The 23,615-nt window shown below is 38.6% G+C and overlaps 2 protein-coding genes across 3 annotated transcripts in view; one reads left to right on the top strand and one right to left on the bottom strand.

The window, feature by feature from the left end:
* garnl3 (GTPase activating Rap/RanGAP domain like 3) overlaps positions 1-9,403 on the top strand; it is a 103,031-nt gene extending 93,628 nt beyond the window's left edge. For both annotated transcript variants that reach the window (XM_063889801.1, XM_063889802.1), the window contains 4 exons: positions 1,654-1,713; positions 4,387-4,605; positions 6,325-6,445; positions 6,930-9,403. In XM_063889801.1, the coding sequence (XP_063745871.1) occupies positions 1,654-1,713; positions 4,387-4,605; positions 6,325-6,445; positions 6,930-7,095 (566 nt within the window). In that variant the 3' untranslated portion in view covers positions 7,096-9,403. The remainder of the gene's footprint in view (positions 1-1,653; positions 1,714-4,386; positions 4,606-6,324; positions 6,446-6,929) is intronic.
* A 4,348-nt stretch (positions 9,404-13,751) lies between these two features.
* On the bottom strand, positions 13,752-16,695 carry ptges (prostaglandin E synthase). The gene is made up of 3 exons (XM_063888811.1): positions 16,507-16,695; positions 16,313-16,395; positions 13,752-14,787 (listed from the first exon to the last, which is right to left on the bottom strand). The coding sequence occupies exons 1-3, from the start codon at positions 16,621-16,623 to the stop codon at positions 14,538-14,540; spliced, it is 450 nt and encodes a 149-aa protein (XP_063744881.1). The 5' UTR covers positions 16,624-16,695; the 3' UTR covers positions 13,752-14,537.
* Positions 16,696-23,615: the final 6,920 nt, after the last annotated feature.

The raw sequence follows: 23,615 nt of genomic DNA, 5'->3' as shown, positions 1-23,615 counted from the left end.
TAACAGAATAAAAATGCTCAGCGGGAAAAGCATATAGGACATAAAAAGATGAAAAATCCTCTGCATTTTGAACTGATTGAAACAATGTTTTTCAGAGCTTTTGTGCATAAAAGACAGTTAAGAACAGTAAAAAAGGACTTGCCTTTGTTTAACCGTCACTTCTTCCTTTTTTTCATTTTTAATGGTTTTGGATAACAATGGAGATCTCTGGCACAGAGGAATACATTAAACCAGAATACATGAATACATACAGTAGGCAATGTTGCTTTTAGTCATAGGGTTTGTTGAGAATAGGAAAAATATAGAATATCGCCCTCACTTATTCTTTAAAGTTTATCACCTATCACATTGTGGCGCATCAATACAAACACATAAAAAAAACACTATGATCCATATCAAACTTTAATGATAACATGATAAACATGAATGTCTGTTGACACTCTTGCAAATGGATTTTCCTCAATAGTTAAATGGAGAATAATTGTTGCAGCACAAGAATCCAATCTAGAAAATATGGAAAATGTTTGGGTGTTATGTAGTTATTATTTCTACTTAAAGGGCTAAAAGCATCACTATGATCCTTTCAAGTCTTACAAACCACAAATAACACAAGGAGGAAGAGACCAATCACCTTGTACCACCGCCAGTTCACACAGTAAGTGTCCTCCCAGGAAGAGGATGCTTTCACGGATGATGGAGGATCAATATGAACCCCTCCCTCCAGCCCACTTTCCCTCCCTCCTCCGTCTTTTATTCTGTATTTGACCGTTCCCCTCCCCCTGCAGCGGACCTCCCCCTCAGACTGACACAACTGTCTGAAAATGGGGCATATTTGAGATGCACGGCTGTCGTTAATGGCATACAGCTTTGTCATTCAGACTGATGGATCATGGCGACTTCACTTTGTAGATGTTAAAAGGGACACAAAGTCGTCCTCGGATGCATGTTAATCTGCAGGAGAGGATGAGGCTTGAGGAGAAAAATTAAAATGTCATGTGTGCAGCATGGAGGAAGACTTTTCTGTGCTTCCTTCTGGGTAGGTCCCATTAAGGCTAACAGGAAGGAAAGGTATGACTGTTGCTGCTGCAATTAGCTCAAAACAGGGCTTTATGCTTTTAGGCTGGTTCGGGTTATCATTTCTTTGCAAATGGAGCATGTTCACAGAATCAAGTTAATTGCCAGGTACGTTTGAACATACAAGGCATTTGCTGTTGTGTATGATGGTGCAAATGTAAAAAACAGAAGAAAATAAGTTTTAGGAGAAGGTCGAAATAAAACTATGATAAAAAAAGTAAGAAAAGTATGCATATTAAAAAAGGGGGGAAAAAGATTTAGCATTAAGAACAATAAAGACAAGTATTTACATCAAATTTAAATATACAAAAAAAACAAATATAAGATATCATATGGCAAACTGCAGTGTATTATATTTCAAAGTGGAGGGCTGTGCAAAAATGTGTGCAGAAATGTGCAAAATATTCAGAGAGATGACCATGGCTCACAGTATTAAGAAAAAAGAAGAACAAATAACAGTATGTTGTTGCATATGCAATATGTACATGATTCCTCGTGCTAACAGAGAGCCTACTGTATGTATGTGTGTGGGTGTGTGTGTTCAGTTTTGTGTAACCCTGTTCTTCATCCCTGGTTCAGATTCTATTCGGATCCCCTATGGTACCAAGCTTTCCCTGTACATGTCTAAGGATGCCGAAGGTACTGCAGGATTCTTCCCCACATGCTCATGAAAATAACACTCATATCGCTAACCCCACTGACATGCAAAAGCTCCCAGAGTGCACCACCCTGTCTGCTCCACGGCGGCATGTTGACTTGAACGCTGGTCGAATGTTAAGTGAACATTATGTCTTCCCCATCCCCCCCCACCTTGTTTCTGTCTTAACTAATTAAAGAATTACAGCGAGGGGTAGAGTTAGAGGGAGGTGATGGAGTGCAAAGTGAAAAAGTGAGGCAGAGGAGATAACGTCGATCAAGGGAGGAGGGTTTTTTAAATTAAAGGAGGGAGAAGAGGTTGGGGGGATGCAGAGAAGGTATGCATGAGGGGGGGAAAGGGAGGGGTTGTCTACAAGCTTGGGAGAGAAGAAGGAGGGAGAGAAAAGGGAAAGAGGGAAGGAAAAGACACGTCTGCCGCAGCATGATTTACAGATTGCACTGTCGCCATGGAGACTTTTGTCAGCCCTCTCTTCGATCCAAAGTCCAAATAGCGGTGCCACAACCTGGGGGTGAGTGAGGGAGGGAGGGGGGTAGAAATGGGGAGATGGAGGCGGGAAAGAGGTAGAAGGGGTGCTGACAAAAATCCCATCCTCTAACTGCCTGCCGTATCTGCTCCCTGGGGAGGGTTTGATCTGATGTAATCGCATCAGTAATGTGATCAAGATGCTGGCACTGATGTGGCTGCTACTGCTACCAAACACCTGCAGCAAAAACCTCCCTCTTTGGGGGAGAATTCGACTCCAATTAGTGCAAAAAACACCCCCAATATTTATATTTCATTTCATGCAGTGACACTTCCCCTGGTCCAGAAGTGCATGTGGAATATATTGATCTGTATGATTTGTATATTCCAAAATAATTGCATGCTCTTCCACCCGTCACATTATTGCCATTTTCACTGTGTGACAGCGTGGGTGCAGGAGAGAGGATCTGTGACAACAGGAACACAGTGTTCCTGTCAAACATCAGCTGTGACCCTCTGTTTTCTTCCATGGCTCTTCACTCACCTCTCACCCGCTGACATTTCAGAAGAGACAGTCCTCTTTGTGCAATGCTGTAGCCTCCACATCAAGTCATCCATGTTTCTATCCGCCTGCCTCAAAAAAGAAGCAGAGTTTTGGCTGCTCAATTGCAATACTGCTCTCATGTGGCACGATCTGTTCACTGCAGCTTTACGCACTGCTGCAGATCATGAGAAACTCCATTTAATGTCTCCCAAACAGACTTTAAGCATTTAATATCCACGTTGAATAATTGATGGCCTGCTATAAATGGCTACAACTGAACAGTTAGCTCTCTGTAGTAAGGATGATTAATTTAAAGATCACATGCTGTTTCGGTAAATAGGACTATTAATCACTTCTGAGTGTCTTCATGGGAATATGGAGGATTTGTTTTATTTTATCAGCTCATCAACCTCCAGGCTCAAAGTCACAAAAAAAGGTCCTTTAGCAATCTGTTTTGATTGATTCCTACCATCCTAGCGAGACGTTATTCACAATTATGTTTTACTGTGCTATGAAAATCCACTAGGAAAAATTAGCTCGACATCAGTTATCCTTCACGTTAAACACTCTAAGCTTTCTTTATTTAACAACATCTGCAGGACATTTGCTTTCTGTTTGTGAAGTGAGTTGGATTTCCATAAGTGCAGCACATGAGAGTAATGTTGAATGTTCCTTGAATGCACCACCAAAAGGGTTTCAAAAGAATGGTTTGACATTTTGTAAATATCATTGCGGAGGTTGATATCATGTCTGACTGGTAAATATCAAGATGTATAGTTGATTACAAAAAAGGGTGATTAGTTTATCAGCAAGGGAAACAACTAGCCCCAGTTTGTTTTTCTTATTTATTAGCATTAGTTTATTCAAAGTCAAAGATGTAAGCCACTGTTTCTCTAAAATAAAAATACCTAGTGCATTGACAAGAGTCATTGGCACCTATTTTACAAGTGCAAGAGTGTTATCCATTTTCTTATATAGCTCTCTCCAAGAAATAATAAAGAAAATATTTACGAAAATTTCAAACAATTTAAAAAATAGTCTTTAATTTCAACTTCATGTAATTTTGGCAATCAGTAAGTACGATGAATCTATATTTATAGGCATACTGTTCCTGTTTTACTTTTGTTTTATATCAATCTGCCACTACTACTGATTTAATCCAAAAGATAATTGTATTTTCTGATGTTCTTTTTATTCTAAGTCTAGGACTTTTATTCTAGGATAATAGCTTTATTGGAATCAGACTGGTAAGCCCAGTGGATGGACACAAGTCAGAATGATACTATTTAACGGACACACTTTATATAACGCTTTGCAATAATTTGCTATCTCGAGAAATAGTCACTATACTCCCAACTTCCTTGCCATGCAACAGCAATACAATTTGGCAATGTGCCCTGAATAGAAATGGAATTATGTGGCTAATAAATCAAATCAAGCAAAAACACTTATGTGCTTCAAGCATGGAGTTTCATACATGTCTCATTGACTGCTACACAGCTCACCCTTTATATGTGTCTTTTTTCCGACACTATTCCCATCTTTGCTCTTTTTATTTCTTGTTCATATCTTGTCACCTGCCTGACTGTCCCCGCTGCTCTCTCCTTCTTCCCCCCTTATTCTCTCCCTCTGGTTTCCCGCCCTGCAGGTGAATCAGCATGTAAGCACATGTTCAAGATCCCTCTGTGTAACTTGGTGGGCCGAAGCATTGAAAGGCCCCTGAAGTCCCCTCTGGTCAACAAGGTGCTGACGACTCCGGCCCCCACCATGCTGCCCCCCACTGCCCTCATCTCCGCCACACACTCCCTCTCCTTGTCTCGCATGGAGATCAAGGAGATCGCCAGCCGCACACGGAAGGAGCTGCTCGGTAAAGATTAAATAACTCAATTAGTTTTATTTATTTTTAAATCAATACATCAATCCTGGTGTTAAAGCAGTAGTTTTTCTTTCTGGGAAATATTCTTGAGTGGGATTAGAAGATCATTACCTTGTCATTACGGCAGTGGCGGCTGGTGAAAAAAAATATTGGTGGGGCTAGTGTGCCAACAGATTTCCCTGCCTAATCTAGCATAAGCATTCAAATGAACAGTCGGAAAATGACTACAGTTCCACAATAATAATTTAATTTCACAGTTTCCAGCTTCACAGAAAAAGTAACAATTTACAGCTATATTAGACTTTATGCTATCAAATACTATACAATACAATCAAGGGATAAATTAACAACAAGGGTATGATTTCAGCTGAATCTATACAAATCAACAGTGAGTGAGTGAATGAGTGAGTGTGGGTTGAGAAGAGAGAATGAAACAGAACTTTCCTATTAAAATGTAACATATACAAAGAATTTAGAACCAAGTTATTTTCAAAAATGTTACATAAACAGATTATTTTAATACCCTCTCTCAAGGAAAAATGCATTTACTTGGAGAAAACAGCATCAGTGCCATACAGTTGTCATTGCATGTCACAGCCTGAGAGAAACAACAAAGCATTCTCCACAACTATATTACAATTACATACTATAATATTATTACATATTACATCGCCATCATCTCTCTTCGTCGTCGCGCGTATTTTTTCCCCAGGTAGCGTAGGACAGAGTCTGGGAGTCGCACTACGAAAAAAAACTATCGCTGGCTCCTTATGTAGCTACAGCAATCCTAAACCTTCACGCATTTTACGTAGCAGTTGGGGCTAAATTTCCAGCGCCCCACCGGCGTTAAATTTGGCGACGTTGATAGGCCAATTATTCATAATTTCCCCCTAGCAACCATAACCGGATTGGCTGTTTAGCTGCCGGTCAGGGGCACTTTGCCGATCGCCCCATGAGAGAATGATACACTGTCTGTCAGTGGAAATTCACTGTTTAATGAGTGTTAGTTGGTGGAAATGTTGTTTAAATGATTTAAATTGCATGTAGGCACACACACTATTAAGTAAAACTGACATTGATTTAAAAAAAAATATGCAAAAAATATTTTTTCCCCTCAACAGCTGGTGGGGCAGAGCCCCAGCGCCCCCTATGGGCCAGCCGCCTCTGCATTACGGCATGCTGAAACTACAGCAACCTGTTAGCTTAGCTTAGCATAAAGACTGGAAGCTGAGGAAAACAGCTAGCCTGGCTCTCTCTAAAGGTGACAAAACCCAACATCACCTCTAACGCTCATCATTTGACCTGTTTTGAATTCGGATACAAACTAAAATTCTTATGCTTCTTTCTTTCTTTTTATATTTAAAGATTAAATAAATCACATGTTATTAGTTGATAAAGCGCACCTGTAGCTGTTAATTCACTTCTTAACCACATTTATATACACGGGTATAGTCTATTGATTATATTGAATAGTTTTATCTACCTATTTTATTATTTTTCTCATATGTACCTCTTTTGCTTAATGTTGTTAAAGTACGAAACTATTTTAAATATATTTCTGTCTTTGTTTGTCGTCTTTGTGATAATAATATTCATAGAGTTTCAACATTGCTAGTAGCCAGGCTAACTGTATTAAAATGAACATATTCTCCCAAACGTTTTACTATTCAATTGATTTAACATATTTCTTGTTACCTCTTACTAACTAAGGCTTGACAGAGGAACCAAGTGGGAAGTCCGACAGTGGGACGGTCAAACAGAGGAAGATTGGCAAGAAGAACACCGAGGAAGAACCCAAAGCACGAGCACTGACGTCAACAAACAGTGACAGGTGAAGGGTTAAACACTGTTCATGTTAATGCACTCTGTTTTGTAGCCCAAAAACGTTGTTTATTAGGTCATCATTTTATGTTGTCATTTCCCTCGCCACTTTATATCAGCTCTTCTGTGTGGATTTTACATAAACTGGACTACTTTTCATTTCTATAGAAGTACTATTTCCAATACCGGTGAAGAGACAGTATTGGAAAAGCAGATATTGTTGAAGGAGCCTGGGATAATTTAACTTTCATTGCCAATAATACGCTGTAGTTATTGTGCATATATGACAATAAAGCATTTGAATATTGTAGGGAAAACATACTAAACACCATACGGTTAGACCAATTGCAAATATGTCCAAATGAGTAGTTTACTATAAAAACATAATGATTAAAGGAGAAAGGGATGAATGTGTAGAAGTTGCTTGAATTCAGCGATTTGTATGTAAATTATTGTTTAATGTGTATTTTAAATAACAATTTTATGCCCAACAGGTTAGCCTCAGAGTCTGGAGAGACGGAGCTGGACGTGCAGCTGCACTGTACGTCCGGTCCGGAGGTGGAGCCGGAGAAGGTGGTGCTGCTGGCGGAGAGCCCGCCGCTGGCCAGCGCCTTCGCCCTCTCCACATCCTTCGAAGAGGATGTCCTGGACCTAAAGTGAACACAATCCCACCGTGCACTTCTCTGCCCATCCACTCCCGTACTGTCACCTTTATTTCACGTTTCGGTTGGTTTGCTTTTGTTGAATTCTTTTTTTGTTGTTGTTTATATCCCTGTATCTTGGGTATCCCCATTCATCAGACAAGATGGGTGCAGCGGGAGCGTGACGATGTGTGCGTTTGTGTCCGCAAGAAGTCTCTCAGCCGCTGTGTGTTTCGGGTGTTTGTGTGCCCCCCCCACCCCCACAGCAAATAACCCAAAGAGGCGCTGAGGCTGTGTGAGCTGCCGCGGTTTATTCAGAGCTCTGCAACAGCCTTGAGGTAATGTTAAAGGTTTGATCACAACCCACAAACTGAATGTAAATCTGCGCACCGAGCACGACGTAAATCTCACAGAGCCCTCTGAAGTTGCTAGAGCTTCATATGTGTTGTATATTATGTGATATTTCCTTTAAAAATGTTGTATGATATGCATATGTATGTGTACATCTGTTTATACATGGAGTGCATACACAGTGACGGGCATGTATGCCTGTCATGCCTGTGATGCATATTTATAGATATATTATAGAAAAAATCATTTTATTCCCATATTTAGTAAAAGTAGGATGTTTTATGCTCTCTGCACATATTAGTCCTTATTCTTCTCCTTATTCACAGTAAACAGGTAGACAGGGCTGGAGGCAAAGTCTCCCACAAGTGCCATTTTCCAGCATCCTCCACTGAAGTACACCTCTTAACAGCCACCAAAATCTGGTGTCTGACAGTAGCAGCCATGATTGTAGTCCTATATGATTACTATGGTGTCCCACTTCTCCATTCAGATGAAAATCACCTACAGGAGGCACTCTTTTAAAGCAACGCAGAGACGTCATTTATTCTGCATGACCTGCCTTTGCTACATGTATTAAGACTCCTGCACCAAAAAAAATCTTCTTTGGAAACCACAAGGTCTGTGATATCATACCAAACAGAGCTGCAGAAAGCAAACCACAAGCTGAGATGAGAGTGGATGTTTTATTGACTGTGTTGTCAACAAAAGAATGTTAGACAAAACAACAAATATAAAAATCTAAAGTTCAAACACAGTATACAGTTGCAAACTGAAACAATACAACCAGTAGATTGTCTATTTTGACTTAGTAAATACACTTAAATACAGTTTAGTTTAGTGTGGAAGAAATAACCCTGTTAGAGATTCTCCTCTCAACATACAAGCCCTGGTGGTTTATATCTTACTGGTTCTTTAACTCGACAAGACAAACACATATAAAAACATTAATCTCAAACAGAGAAGAGATCATTTACCATATTTTAGGTAATGGCTAACTTCGAACTGCAGTCACTATAAGGCAGTGCACAGGGTTAAGTGATGACAATTACACACACATTCTGACATCAACTATTCTTCATACACTTAAAGAAGACCCTTTCCTGTAGTGGGTTATATAGGTTCCTGTGCATTCTCTAGTGTAAATATGCTTTCACTTTGAACTTCAGAAAGTTACTTCAGTCTTGTTAGAACGCTGAATCTAACATAATACAGGTCAAAAGTTCTAAGTAATGGACACTACACAGTCAGTAAAACCAAAAGAGAAGTCTTTAAGCATCCACTGGAAGGTGTGGCATCAGACTGGGAGCAGTGGTTTGCTGATGGGTATGACGGCGCCTCTCTGTGGTGGTTTCTCACAGCAGCCTTCAGATCTTGCATGAGTCTCCTCTTCTTTCTCCTCACACCTCCTCTCCTTTTCTCCTGCTTGTCTCAGTGTGAAACCTGCAACACTATAACACAACTCAGAAAAACTAAAAAGGGAAGAAGAAGGGGGGGATTTTTTAATAAAAAGGTACTTTAGTGTTTATAACTCTGAATGAGTGTGGGATGCCTGGCAGTTTGTTTGTCACACTGCTTCTCCCACTTTACGATGTTTCTCCTGTATTTCTGTCGAGTACTCTTTGTTCCTACCTCCCCTTGGCATTTTCACAGTTTTTTGTTTAGTTTTATTTGTATTTGAATCTATATTTACTGTTTAGACTGTTGCTGAACCTCTCTGTGATATCAAAACGAAAGAAAAAAATTAACAAAAAAAACACCAAGTGTCTTAAAATATTGTATCGCCATCGTTTTTAATGCCAAGTACTACTTGTAAATGTTTGTGTATCAAATGTGGCCTCAAATGAAACTGAACTATATTATTAATATTATTATTATGATATTATTTGAGCAATTATTTTAAACAAGTGCTGTAGACCACTGCTGTGAAAGTAGTCGATTCTGTTCATTGATATGTAATAAATATTTATGAAATTTGATCTGTTTGGGTATTTTTTCATTGGTGTTTGTAGTTTTCCTCTAATTGTATTAATTGTATATTAGGCACTCAAAGGCAAACATTCAAAATAATGTTATTTGTTTGCTTCATTTACTTTGCTTTCTTTGTTTACTTTATATATTTTATGTTTGCTTATTTGTTTACTTTTGTTGAATATATGGCCCTTGCTATTTATAGTGCTTCTGTTGTGTTTCTACTGCTTTCTTTCATTGTGCAAACACATACTGCCTCATATCTTTCTCAGGAGACTTGGAGACAGTGAGATGTCCAACAGAGTTGTTAATTAATTTAGGAATAATCTTCCCTGTTTCCTGCAGAGCAACTGACACGGGCAGATGTTTGGAACAAATGGTAAACAGACTGACTGTGAGGTTTCTGAAGAGTTGTCTGATACAGTACAGCAGGTATGTCAAACTCAATTTCATCGCGGGCCACATTAGCATTATGGTTTGTACTCAAAGGGCCGGTTTTAACTTTAAGACATTATAAATATACATATATAATATGTATAAAATAACACATTATATTACATTATTGCCTATGCATTGGATAATTATTGGTTTTGGTAATAACTATATCTGAAAGCAGAAGTCTAGGGCAAATAATTGCAAGGGAAAAGGGGCAACAATGACAAAAATGTTACAATTTATTTAAAAAATGAGTTTGGTAGCATTAACACATAGTTGTGCATTTACATATGGTGCACATAGACACAGAAATACTGTATGTGGGTGCACACTTTTCTCTGTTAAATAAATCCTATACATTTATGAGATTAAGTTAGCCTTATTTCATTTTTTGGATCAGCACTATTTAAGTATTTATAATTTGAATTTTGAAATATTTGAATAGTCTGAAAGCCAAGACTTTGAAACCCTCTGTTCCAGACCCTGGTGTATCACCTATTACTCATTGTTTTCAGGGATGAGGAGGCGCGGTGAGGACGAACAGAGAGGTGACGGTGATGGCGGAAGTTTTCCTCCTGCCTTCACAAACTTTACACACGTATTTACAAGTATTTATCGTCTGAATATAGAGAAAACTAATTCATAAGCCGCAAGGCAAGACCTTATATCTTTCTCAAATCACAAAAGTGGAAATAACCGTAATGCAAGTTTATTTTAAAACATAAATCCATGTGTGTCTCTGAATGAGCCGTAGTGACATCGGACTGACTAACAGAGCGGGTCATTCTATGATGAAGCAGCCGTCTGTTGGTTCTGGTTCCGCTGTTTCTTGCCTTGGTTGCTGAAGCAGACATGCCTCCGTGGTTGGTGTGGCTGTGCCACTGTAACTCTGTCACTCACTGCCTCACTCGATACTGACTGAAGTCGCTTCAGTGCGCATGTCACAAAACGAGATGAATTGTGGGACATGTAGTTTATGCGCAACGACCTTCTGTAAAGCGGCGTGTAGCCGTATAATAAACATAATATTCTTTGAAAACTCTCGCGGGCCACATACAATGAGTTTGCTGGCCGGATTCTGCCCCGCGGGCCTTGTCTGGGAGACGTATGCAGTACAATCATTGAAAGGGAGCCATGTGATGGAAGACAGACAGGCAGAAAGAATCAATGCCATTGTTTTGTGATTGCAATCTTAGACCAGACAAACACAAAATCAGTTGTTCAGATAAGCTTTTATCTGCTGAAAACAAAATGGAAACAGTCATCCATGCAGTTATAAAGTTATATCCTGCTACTTTAATGCACTGTTAACTGGTATAAATTAAATGTCACTCCTGTTTGCAGCTTGATTTTCAAGAATATAAACAACATTTTAGTTGACTTGTTATGTCATGTGATCCAGTGACTCCAAATGCATACATTGGAAAAACTTTTATTTGTTATTATAAATTCCTAATCAAGGCAGCATTATATTACTGCACTTATGTCATGCCTATTTTTGTTTGATTTTTTATAAAAATTGTTAGGAATATTCAGCAGTTCCTTTATTAAAAGGTCTCATTTCCTTTCAAATGCTTCCAAGCTATGTGACCCAATGACTCCAAGTCAGTGCAGCATCATATTACTATACTAGACAAGCTGGACACACCTCTGTTCTTGTTTTCAATTTGAACATCTTTCTGAAAATTCTGCTGTTTTTTATTGAAAGTCTTGATTTTTTCAAAATCTGCCATGTGACCCAGTGACTCCACATCAAAAACACTGGACAAGTTGGAAACACCCCTTTTTATTCATATAAATCAGGACTTGTCAATACAAAAAATACAAATGATATTTAACAACAATATTTGTATAAAAAACAGAAAAACCTGAAATCCAATAAATTAATTAATATTATTATGAAAATTCTGCTGTTTTTCTATTGGAAAGTTGTTTTTTCACCTTGTTATTACATTTTAGTGCTGTTGAATGAAATCATAGCCACAAGGCCTGGATAAACAATGATGTAAGTGTACTCCATCAAAACCACAAAAAAACCTTTCAGCCTCGGTTTTTATCACTTGTTGAAGTTCTGCCACTAACGGTCCCTTTTTTCGATTGATGTGGGCGAGCCTCCACCCCCTGAACAATAGACCATCAGGAAATTCAAGCTGATCTCTATACAGAGACCAGCCTGGGGCACAAAGAAAACAAAGCTTTATTCAAATCCATCACCTGATCTATCGTAAAAAAAAAAAAGGAAAGTAACATTTTTATGATGCCCTACATTTCCAGTTACTCAACACATTTTGTCAGATTGTGGTTTATGATTCTGTGTAAGTGAGTCAAGTCTTGTTGCTTTTCACTGGCGGAAAATGTGAGTGACAGAGAGGAAAGAGAGGCCTTTTTACCCTGAAGGTACAGACAGGTTGAGACGACCCCTCCACTGACTCATGCAGGAAATAGTCACACCCCTGTGTCCTTGGCATGTCATTAGCTTTAGGTTTCACGCAGATCATATGTATGCTCACGCGTTAAAACCAAAGGATTAGGTTTTTCCAGTCCTCCCACGTTCTCAGGGTTTGTTATTTTTCTTTTGTTTGGAAGAAATACTCCATAATCACATAACCTTACAGCCATGCAATTTCAAGTTTAGTCATCACAGGAAACGGGATTACTGGAATTATTGCCTGGAGCCAATTATAAGTCACATTGGAGTGAGGAATCTCCAAATCAAAGACGCCATGACCAAATATCAACAAAGCATTCCGCCCAGGATGCAACAGGTGATTTGGGCAGGTTATCGTGCAGACCACACATGCTGTAATCGTTGAATGAATGCATGACATGGTGCTATGCTGTGTGTTAGCCCCCACCCCCCGTCCCCTCAGGATACCACAGTGAACACAGCACAGACAAGGATCTTACATAATAGGTGGAGGAATGCAGAAGCTTTGCCATGGACTTCTGAATCACCTCACTCTCACACACCAACACACACACAAAGTGGGGCCCATAAAGGGAAACTTATCCCCATATTCATAAAATTCATATATTTCGTCCTATTGCCAGTTGCAGAGTGCAAACAAAAACCCATTTGAAAAGCTTTAAAGTGATGTCTCTTTCCAGAAATCATGAAACTGTTACTCAGGTTCATTCTCAGACCTTATGTCAGAAGTTTTATGTGGAAAATTTCTTTTTCTCGATAATCTCACTCTCACACCAACACACACACATAAAGTGGGGATCAGTCTGCTAAAAGGAAATGAGGAAATACCTAGTTATTTCTCCTCTTACAAGTGCTGTTATTTATCAATATTGACTATTTTGGTATGAGTGGCAGAGTCCTGGTGATATTGGTCATTTTTATCTGCTTTTTTCCCAATAATAGTCAAACTTGATTGCATCCAAAGTGGAAAAAAAACTGTTAAAAAAACGTAAAAGCAAAGTCTCTTTACAGACATCATGACACAGTTATTCAAGATAATCGTCAGTCCTTTTGTGAGAAGTTTTATGTGGAAACTACTTTTTTTAACAACAAAATACACCATCCAATTACCAAACATCCTTCTGCCCGGTGATCCAGTTGGAGGGTGTAGTTCAGTAAAAAGCAAATAGTTTCTACATGAAACTAAGCAAATAAAGTCTGTGGATTATCTTGATTAACCAGGTCATAATTTCTGGAAATAGACATTAGTCTTTCAAATGTATTTTTCGAGCAAGTTCACAGTTACATTTGAGAGAAAAAGTTGATTAAAGCATTACACGTAAGAGGAAAAATATGTATTTTTGAGACTGTGGTGAACTATATCTGTAACACCATATCACACTACAGTCTCTGCTCAACCAGGCAAATGCAACACAATGATATCTCTGTTAGAAGAAAATCTAATTATATTTACAAAATTAATAATTACAAAAATAACACTCATGTCATCTTGGTTTCATGTGTTAATTGTTTTATTGCCTCCAAAAGAATACATGTAGGGCTTCAAAAACATAACTGTATACATTACATTGAATAATAAATTATTAATACAATACTTTAAAAATAGCCTCGAAATGTGTTTTCACAGATAAAGTTATTTCACTTGTTCTCTGCAGGTGTTTGTGAGACTCATTCCTAAAGTCCAAACTCAGTGATAGGATTCATTTCTTTAAATTGACGAAACTTGAGAGACAGCTTGACCCACATAGTAAAAGTGGTCTTAAATCTCTCAACACATCTTCAGTCATCATGCGTAAGCTTTTGTTGAACATAGTACACAAACAAATGTTAACACAACAGATGGAGTATCCACACAGGAAGCAGCTGAAGCCACGGGGATGCAGCAACACGTGAATGGTGGTCTGTGTTGTGTGTAAACACAGAATGGATGCAGGGAGGAATATTGCAAAGTGGCCTCAGGGAGTTTCAAAAAAAAAAAATCTAGTTACAAAGACAAAAACGACCTTCATTTTTCTTTTTTTAAATAGTACAGTACAAGATGTCAACTTCAAATAAGAAATTCTCACATTTCAACGAAAAAAATACTGATTAAATCTCACAAAAACCCAGCTGTGATGTAATCACACACCTATTATTGCACTCATGCTTGTCTTTTATGCTTTTCCCCTCAGGAGACCTCTCCGGTGTCATCCTCTTGCTTTTTATTCAGATACAGATCTCAGATCCCAATCTCTCCTGCCAGAAAAACCCCTCAAGTTCATCCCACTTTTTCTGGATTTTCATGCATATGCTGCGACTGCGATGAGGATCTGCAAAGCCATGGACACACAAGGTATCTGAGCCACAATGTAGGCCAGAGAGCGGGTGGGAGCTCGCAGCGCAAACAGGTAGGCGACACTATGCAACACACGAGCCAGGAAGAAGACCAGAAAGTGGAGGCGGGCCACAGAAAGTGAGGGTCCCGTCATGGAGTAGATAGCACCCAGGAAGAGGAAGGGGAGGATGTTCTCTAAGTCGTTAATATGAGCTCTAAAAGGGGGAGGAAAGGAGATTCAATCACACGGACATACATCTGTTTTCAATATCCTGCAATGTCATGACTCAGTGAAGGGATGCTGTGTACGCCCAATATATTTCAGTGAATGTATTGTGTTTTTTTTGCATTTTTTCCTGAAAAATCATAGCTCAATGTGACTTCCTTTACCATTTATTAAACATCAACTGACTATATGACTTTTCTGCTTTTCGCTTCCGGTCAGTCTGCTTATCATCACTTCCCTGCTTCCCCTCCGCCCTCTGGAATCAACTTTAAAATAATATTATTCTGGGAAACCGGCCTTGCTGACAGCTCTTGCGGTAAAGCAAAATAACATTATTATTATTATTATTGTAACAACTCGTATAAATTAACTCACAACCAAACCAGAGCAATATTTTAGCAATATACTCAGGAATTCAATGCACAGTTGCATGAATGTTCCAGGATACAAATCCAGGGGGGAAAAGGTAAGGGAAAGTGTTTACAATAAAATGTGCAGTCTGTCAGGGATCATCATCGTCATCATCATAGCTGACAAGTTAAAACAAAGCAGAGGAGCGTGTCTCCTACAGGCTGCCAACTTCTGTTGAAAACCAATGAACTAAATCATAGGATCTCACTGCAGAGTTGCATGTAAATGGAGATATTTTACTGGAAAATATACTGTACTTACAAGAAAGTCAACATGCCGTTCATCATGTTTTGTTGTTTGGCTCAGGCATATTTATAAAATAGCCACAGACAACCAGAAGGTTTTATAAAAACTGTTAACACCAAAACTTTTTAACACAATCTTCAGTAGTTTAATCATTTTGAGTTGATTAAACTACACAAGATGCCATCCTCTGTTAAATATACTCAAGTATTGTACTTCAAGTATAAACATTTGTGATACTTTATTCATTTCATAACCCTTTGTACTTTTTCCATATCCTTTCAGATACATTTAGTATACTTTTTCCATATCCTTTCAGATACATTTAGTATACTTTTTGCCACACTATATTTCTTAATAACTAATGTTACTTCACACATTTGGATTTTTGTTATGACAGTTCACAAAATAAATGCATAGTTGCCTTGAAGATGACCTTACCCAACACCATACTAAATAGGAATGCATTTTCGGTTGTTGAAATGCTACTTTAATGCAATAGTATTTCAATATAATAAAGTATAACACTTGTAGGCAATATCCCTGTGTTGAGTTATACTTTTAATCGCATTTTTCTGATGTACTAAGTAACCTGCTTCAATTGCAGTATTTTAACGTTGTAGTAAACAAAAGCTACTTTTTACTTTGTCAGTTTACTTATAAAAATGTTGTTTTTTCCTCTATACCCATAAATAAAATAAATCAATAAATTAATCAAGTTGTATGGAAACTTCCTCCACCTCTGGTTGTTACAGCAAAAGTGGTCAATCTAGTCAAAAATAAGTGATGGATCGCTTTGGCAGTACTTCATTGTACAAATTAAAAGCATGTCTTGTCTTGAAAGTGTTAAACTTCCTTACCTCCGGCACCTCTCCACGTATGGGTCCTCTCTGTGGTACTGCAGCCCTCCGTGTCTCAGCGCGTCCTCGGGGTTTGCAAATGCCTTTTAGGGAAGAAGAAAAAAAATACTTTGCATCAGAAAAAAGTTTCCCGGAGGAGAAATGATGTTGCTTTCTCTTATTCTGATCCTTTTGTCTGATTCATAGCTACTCACCTTTTTGCGCAGCCTCACTTGTCCCGTTATTATCGCTATAATGTACATTTTTATCACCAGAAGCACGCCGTAGAAAACAAAGCAGGAGAAAACTTCATTTCTTGTCAAGAATGCCATGTTTTTTTGGTAAAATATCCAAACTGAGCTGTGGTGAATTAAAACAGGGAGAGCTCTGAGGTCCGTGCGTAAAACTCCAGACAAGTGAGAGTGAACGTAAGGAGGAGTCTTTTTGTACTGCTAGAGATCCACCCACTCACCCAAATTATGATTGGAAATTAACGGAAGACACGTAATCATTCATAATTCTGTGAATTCCATACTGAGAAATCAAAATCATGCCAATGACTAATTGGTTTCACGAGGATATACCTAGAAAAAATCACGTAGGAAATGAAAGAAGTTTTCAGATACTTACAACAAGTAGCCTAACACTGTTGAAGTGCTCTTTTAGAAGCAAAAGCCCTGTATTCCAAATTGTACTAAAGGACAGTAGCCTACTACTCACAAAAGTATTCAAAGTAGTAAAAAAAGTGAAAGTAGGCTACTCAATATGCAACAGTATGTAGTCTAATTATGCTATTAAAGAACATTTTTATTTATAATTTATTTTGAAAGGTATTTGTATTGGCATTTCGCAAAACACATTATACAAATGTATATCCTCCCCCAAAAAGAATAAGAAAAACTAAATTAAAAACTAAATGAATGCAAGAGAAACAACAAATACATATATATATATATCATATTATTATCATTTATTATATTAAAATATTATGATTGATTCAAATAATGTAAATCAGTATTTCCGGTAGCTTGCAGAGGAGGAGCAAGATGTAATATGTGTATCATACAGTGTTGGGTGTAACGCGTTACAAAAGTAACGGAGTTACAGAAATGCATTACTTTTAGCTGTAACGCAGTAACATAACGCGTTACTTCTGAAATTTGGGTAATACGCAATTCTCAGTAACGCAGTTACAACACATTTTAACCTGAAATGGTGTTTTGTTTCTAAGAATTCACAAACATCGCGAGACATTCCGTCAACAGAGAAATAACAGCGGGTAGAATAACTCAGTAAGCCTGTTTACTATTGGTTCAGAGGGTTGAACAGATTCGCAATGCAGAGCTGCAGGCTCCGAGTAAAGAAAAGAAAATCACAGAGTGCGCGCAGGCCAAAGCAACAGAAGGTCACTTTCTCTTGGTCTGCCTCTTGAACCCCGAGAAGTTCAGAGACTCGTGGCAGAGTGTTGAAGATATGCAGCCTCTGTCCTCTGTGGAATCGCCGGCTTTCAGAAAGCTTGTCAGCCAAATCCCCGTTAACACACCAATGACAAGGTGAGCTAACGTTGCCATAGAGACTCGTTCATATACAGCAGGTCACAGGGCCGTGCAGAGGCTCCACTAACATGTTATTAATAACACACAGAGACGTCATGTTACCGGTATCACATATTATTTAGCCCACTTAAAAGGAGCATGTGTTTAATTTTGAGCTCTTTTACCCATTTTCAGCATGTACTGCCATAGATAGATAGATAGATAGATAGATAGATAGATAGATAGATAGATAGATAGATAGATAGATAGGTAGGTAGATAGGTAGGTAGGTAGGTAGACAGACAGACAGACAGACAGACAGACAGACAGACAGACAGACAGACAGACAGACAGACAGACAGACAGACAGACAGATAGATAGACAGACAGATATCTAGCTTTAATTATTGAGCTGCAATAAACTACATTTGAGCATTTAAAGCCATACTTTTGCGGTTATTTTGGTGAAAGTAACTCAAAGTAACGCAAAAGTAGTGTATATCAGAGACAGTAATAATGTAATGTACCTTATTACTTTAATATGTAGCCTATTACATTTTGGAAGTAACTTGCCCATCACTGGTAGCATATGGATTTAATTTGGTGAATTTATATGTTGAAAATATTCCTGAAATCAGAGTAATTTCACTTGTAGGCCTAAGTACTTTTGAGGTCCATTTTAGATTATGGTTACCTCTTTTGTATCATTATTGTTGATATTGTCAGAATAAATCACTGGTTTAATGCACCTAAAGTTACACAAATCGAACGCACCCACGATTTTGAGTGACCTGACCAACAGGTGATTGCTGTGTTTAGCTAACATGCTAAATGCTAAAATGTTTAAGTCGGATGCTCCAGCGTTGATGTCTGCTATCACTGAGAAACCTTTACCTCCAGGGAGTTGTTTGAGGCTTTTCTGCTGTTCGTAAATGTTATTCTGGTTATTTTATTTGAGAATGAACGAGCAGAGAAGTCGCACCTGGAGCCGATTGAGGAAGATGTCGTGATGTGGTTCAAACAGGTGAGTACAACAAAAAAGTATGGTGCATTTTTTATTGCAGCTCTCTTTTAGCTTTAATGTGTGTCTGTTTTGGTGTCGTTTTATCTGCTGTATTCTCCGTGTATTTTATTAATGTGGCTCAATAATGCTTGTCCTCCTCCATGTTGTCTGTTGATTTGTCTTTGGAATGGTCTGAGTCAAGGGCGTAGAATTGGGTAGGGACGGTAGGGTCATGCACGAACACCGCTAGATGAAGTAACTAAGTAAGGGCCAGTGCATTTTATTTTTAAATACGGGACGATCCCGTGGCAACAATACAAGTTAGTGTGTGTCAAAAAAAAATGGCTACAATATTTCCTCCTAAATTGAAGTTCAAGTATGAAAAAGTAAGATAAAACTAAAATAACAAGTTCCCTAAAACTGTACCCAAGTACACACTTAACCTCTGCAAGAGAAAGTAACATCTTCGTTTTGAAAGTTGAAGTAAATCCAATCATGAACTGACTCAGGGTTAAAATAATTGACTTTGTGAGCCAGCATGTCTTTTCATTTACGTATTGTGGCGGTCATGCTGAGAGATGAATGCGTAAGCCTGATGGCAAAATATTGGTGAGCGGATGGTTGCAAAATCCGGAAATGTTCTGCCGGTTGATACAGCAGTGATGCCTTGCCTATGATCCGGTATACTCTGGTTGCCCAACCCTATAAACCTGTCATCATTCTAAGTAGTAAAGTATTATGACTAAATGTTTTGATGATGACATTGATGGAAATGAACTATACATTTGCTTTAGTAATAATAATAATGTATTTTATTTATATATATATAAAAAAAATGTAAATTCGCATACATTTTTTTGAACTGCTATTTACTACTATTTTAATCAGAATATGATGACAAAAAAACAAACAAACACATCCCATAATTAGTTCACCACATTTATTGCAAAGTCCCCACACATCCTGGGTATTTTCTCATTTAAACCTTAGTATCAGTACAGGTTGAGTGCTAGCTGTCAGTGGTGTGTGTGTGAGCATCTAAAGACAGCGAGCTGCCGGAGCTGCTGTCCTCGCAGCAGTCCTCTGCGTCGGAGAAGGAGGACATGTAGTGCAGGCCGGTGACTCGGTGGTACTCGCCCTGCAGCATCTGAGGGAACGCAGTGAGCTCCATCGCCCTGCGCCCGCTCCGCCTCACCCTCACCGTCCACCTGTCACACAGCTGCGAACACATGGTGCAGCCCATAGTGTGTGTGTGTGTGTGTGTGTGTGTGTGTGTGTGTGTGTGTGTGTGTGTGTGTGTGTGTGTGTGTGTGTGTGTGTGTGTGTGTGTGTGTGTGTGTGTGTGTGAAAAGTTCAGGAGAGATTATACAGGTGTAAACAGTTATACTACACACAGGTGATGGATGTAGGTCTCCACAATTTCATAAATATGGACTAGTGCAACATCCACATCACAGGTGGTACAATATCAATATTTGTTTGGTACAGATCCTCTTAAAGAAATCTCATTAATATCATTTATTTATGTATTTTATAAACAAATACTTCTAAATGCGGTTGTAAATAATGATTAATTACCTATAATAGTTCAGGTCATAATGCAAATGCAATATCAGTCAATATAAGATAAGATTATACTTTATTGATCCCAGCCCTAACAGTATGCATTCTCAGCCTCATAGTGCACCAGCTTCACGAAGACATTTTGCAGGCGAGAAAAACTGTGGAAACTCAAAATACAGTGACAGTAATAGAGCCTTTACCTTTTAATCAAAGCTTTTCTCTATGTGCTTAGTGTTTAAATATGTATATTCTGATTTATCTGGACATTGTTGTCGATGTGTCTGTTTCAAAGAGGTCACATTGCACCCGTCAAGAGTCTCATCAAGTTGGAGGACTTAGAGGGACACATTATCTATGTCCAGGCCGGAGAGGACAACATTTCCCCTAAATAATAACACTTTCACTCAGTTTACGGGTAGGATTACAGAAAAACTACTGGCCTGATTTTAATGAAACTTGGTGGAGGGTTGAAGCTTGGACCATGCGGACTCATTAAATTTGGCAGAGGATGAGCCTGGGTGGAGTTCTCTTCTTGTTGATAATATATATATATATATATATATACGGAGATCTAACGTTTTAGATAACATTAAACAATCCAGTGTATTGTAATGTATTGTAGAATGGACACATTTTTCATATAATTCCCAGCTAAATATAAGATGTTATATTTTGCAATCATTCGTGTGAATAGAAGTATGTTGGCATTACATTAAGGAATGTGGATTTCTCCTTTCACAACGCTTGCACTTAGAAGACAAAAAATAGACACGCGAAAAAAGGGAGGTGCAGCTCGAAGTACCACAACAAGGAGTGCAGCTACTGGAAGTTTCCACGTGTTTTTAGCAACCGAAAAACCATAAACGAATCACATCCAGCCCTGCCTGCAGGCCCCGGCCAGGGTTAGCATGAGTTAAAAAGGTCACACAGTCAGATAATCTCAAGGTGTTCTCCGTCTCTAAGAGCTGCCAGACACGTCATGTAAATATTTACAGCCGCAGAGAGAGGAGCTGAATCAATGCGGACTGCAGTGCTTCTTCCAGGATTTCTTTGTGGTGACTCGCTCCTCTGAAGATACTGCAGCACTTTGATTTTCTGCTTTTAGATGTGTGCAGGATCACCTTCAGGACTGCTCATGTTCGAGCTTCGAAGGAATTGGCTTCTGTGTCATGTTGGTTATCCTCTCTTCAGCCTGATGAAGCACGGCTGTCAGATAAGATGCAACATATTTCTGAGGAAAGAAATGCATCGGAGGTTAGATGGCGACAGAACAAAATGACAGTGCACTGGCACTTTTCCAGAAGTTAAAGGACAACATGTTTCACAAGTCTAAAGTATACATGTAGAAAGCATGCACAGAAGAAGTAAAAACTGAAACTGAAAAGCCAATGATATAGGACAAAGTACACTCTCAAACAATAAAAAACATTTTTACACATGAATATGATTTTTTTTAAATTAAGTAAGGCCATAAAAGCCAGGCTGCAGATTTAGTTATAAATGTAAAGATTCCAATACTTTGAGCTACTCTGAGATCCCCTGAGCAGAACTTTATTCATTTTTGCGACATATAAACTTAAAACTGCCTCACTTAAACCTTATATCCTGCACTTTGGAATGATAAAGAGCTTTTTGCAAGATCATACATAAAAAATATGTCAGATAGGAAAGTTCAAGACCATGAAGAGCACCAAAACAAGCAATTCTTTTCAAATCAACCCAAAAATGTAGCTGAGGATTGAAAATGCATATCTTTTCTCCCACCTATAGTACTATTTATCAATAGTTGTGGAGTGAGATAACGAGTGTTGGAGGTACCGTCTGTAAAGATGTCTGCCTCTACATGTTTAAAGCACGAAAAAATACATTTTAAACTACTCAACATTAACGTGACTTTTCAGAAATCCCGCTTACTCAAGATAATCCACAGACCTTGTTTCAAGTATGAATTATTTTCTCTCTACCAAAACCTGAATGCCATCAAGTTCAATAATATGAGCGAAAAAGCAGACTTATTTACAACTTGTTTATTGTTTTATGGCCTCCAAAAATGCCTGTAGCGGTTCAAAAACATCACCGTATACATTAAATTGAATAATAAACACTCATAAAAATATTTAGGAGTAGTCATTAATGTAGTAGTTCTAAAGTTAGGTGTAAAATTAAGAGGGTGGACTGTCCCGTTTTAAAATAACAGTGTAATCTTCTCCATTTCTACTGTAGTCAGCACTAACTCGTGACTCTTGTAGCAAACATGCAGGAGTGCTGTGAGCCCCGCAGGAGAGAGGGGTAACAAGTGCAGCCTGAGGTAAAACGTGGGAAACACTCAACTGTCCATAATCTGGAATATTAAATATGTATATAAACCCAATCAGCATTTTTTTGGAAGTCGGAGGGATACACCAAGAGTTTTTTTAGCAAATACACTGAAGAAAACCCATGCAGCTGATTCCTGTTTGTACAGATATTTCCATGAATGATTAGTAATTATTCCACCTCATTAGTTCATATCTCAACCTGCCCTCCTAAATCTGTGATGTTGACCTTCATCATGCGAAGCAGAGAGCAGGAGTGTGAATGACATTAATGAAGAGGATGGAGTGGTCTGCTGCTGCTCGCCACACCCATCCCTGTCCTGGATCCTCTCTGTATTCAATGTCCTATAGAACTACTGCTTTGGGATGTTAAATTATTCAGCAGTATTTATGGTGTGTCACCAAAAGCACCCCTCAAAGCATCCTGTTTGCCGAAACACACACACACACACACACACACACACACACACACACACACATTGCAGGAAACATGCCATTTTTTTTAGGTAATGTGATGCATGCTGCAGCTGCTTTTGCTTCCTCTAAGCCAGTTTTTGTTTTGGTCTCTTACCTGCACAGATAGTCTGCTGTCCTGTGTTGCAGAGAGCTCTCAGTGAGCATCGTATCCTCCCATCTGCCCGCTGTGTTTTCCTCTCGTCTGCTTCTGTCTGGTTGCAGCTCGGCATACGTACGCTGGACTTGAGATGACATCACAGCTGCACACTAGAGAGTTGCCCCCACTCTTTTAAATCATGATCAAATCAACCCTGTCACTCTGTGTCTAATACTTAACTATATTTGAACTGTAGACTAAACAAGTGACAATAACAGTAAAAGATGTGCATCTTTACTTTTTTTTTTTTTTTTTTAATTAACTCTAGAGAAGTAATGAACTGATTGTGGGAGGT

This window comes from Eleginops maclovinus, chromosome 8, assembly GCF_036324505.1.
Source record: "Eleginops maclovinus isolate JMC-PN-2008 ecotype Puerto Natales chromosome 8, JC_Emac_rtc_rv5, whole genome shotgun sequence".
NCBI lineage: Eukaryota > Metazoa > Chordata > Actinopteri > Perciformes > Eleginopidae > Eleginops > Eleginops maclovinus.
Note: the sequence above shows the minus strand (reverse complement) of the source record. Positions and strands in the feature narration are given on the sequence as shown.

What these genes read in the sequence shown, in the direction of transcription:
- ptges (XM_063888811.1), bottom strand. Translation starts at nt 16,623, where the DNA reads ATGGCATTCTTGACAAGAAATGAAGTTTTCTCCTGCTTTGTTTTCTAC. An exon ending in AAGTGAGGCTGCGCAAAAAG is followed by an intron (nt 16,396 to 16,506) that starts GTGAGTAGCTAT and finishes CTTCCCTAAAAG; the next exon opens with GCATTTGCAAACCCCGAGGA. An exon ending in TACGTGGAGAGGTGCCGGAG is followed by an intron (nt 14,788 to 16,312) that starts GTAAGGAAGTTT and finishes TCCCCCTTTTAG; the next exon opens with AGCTCATATTAACGACTTAG.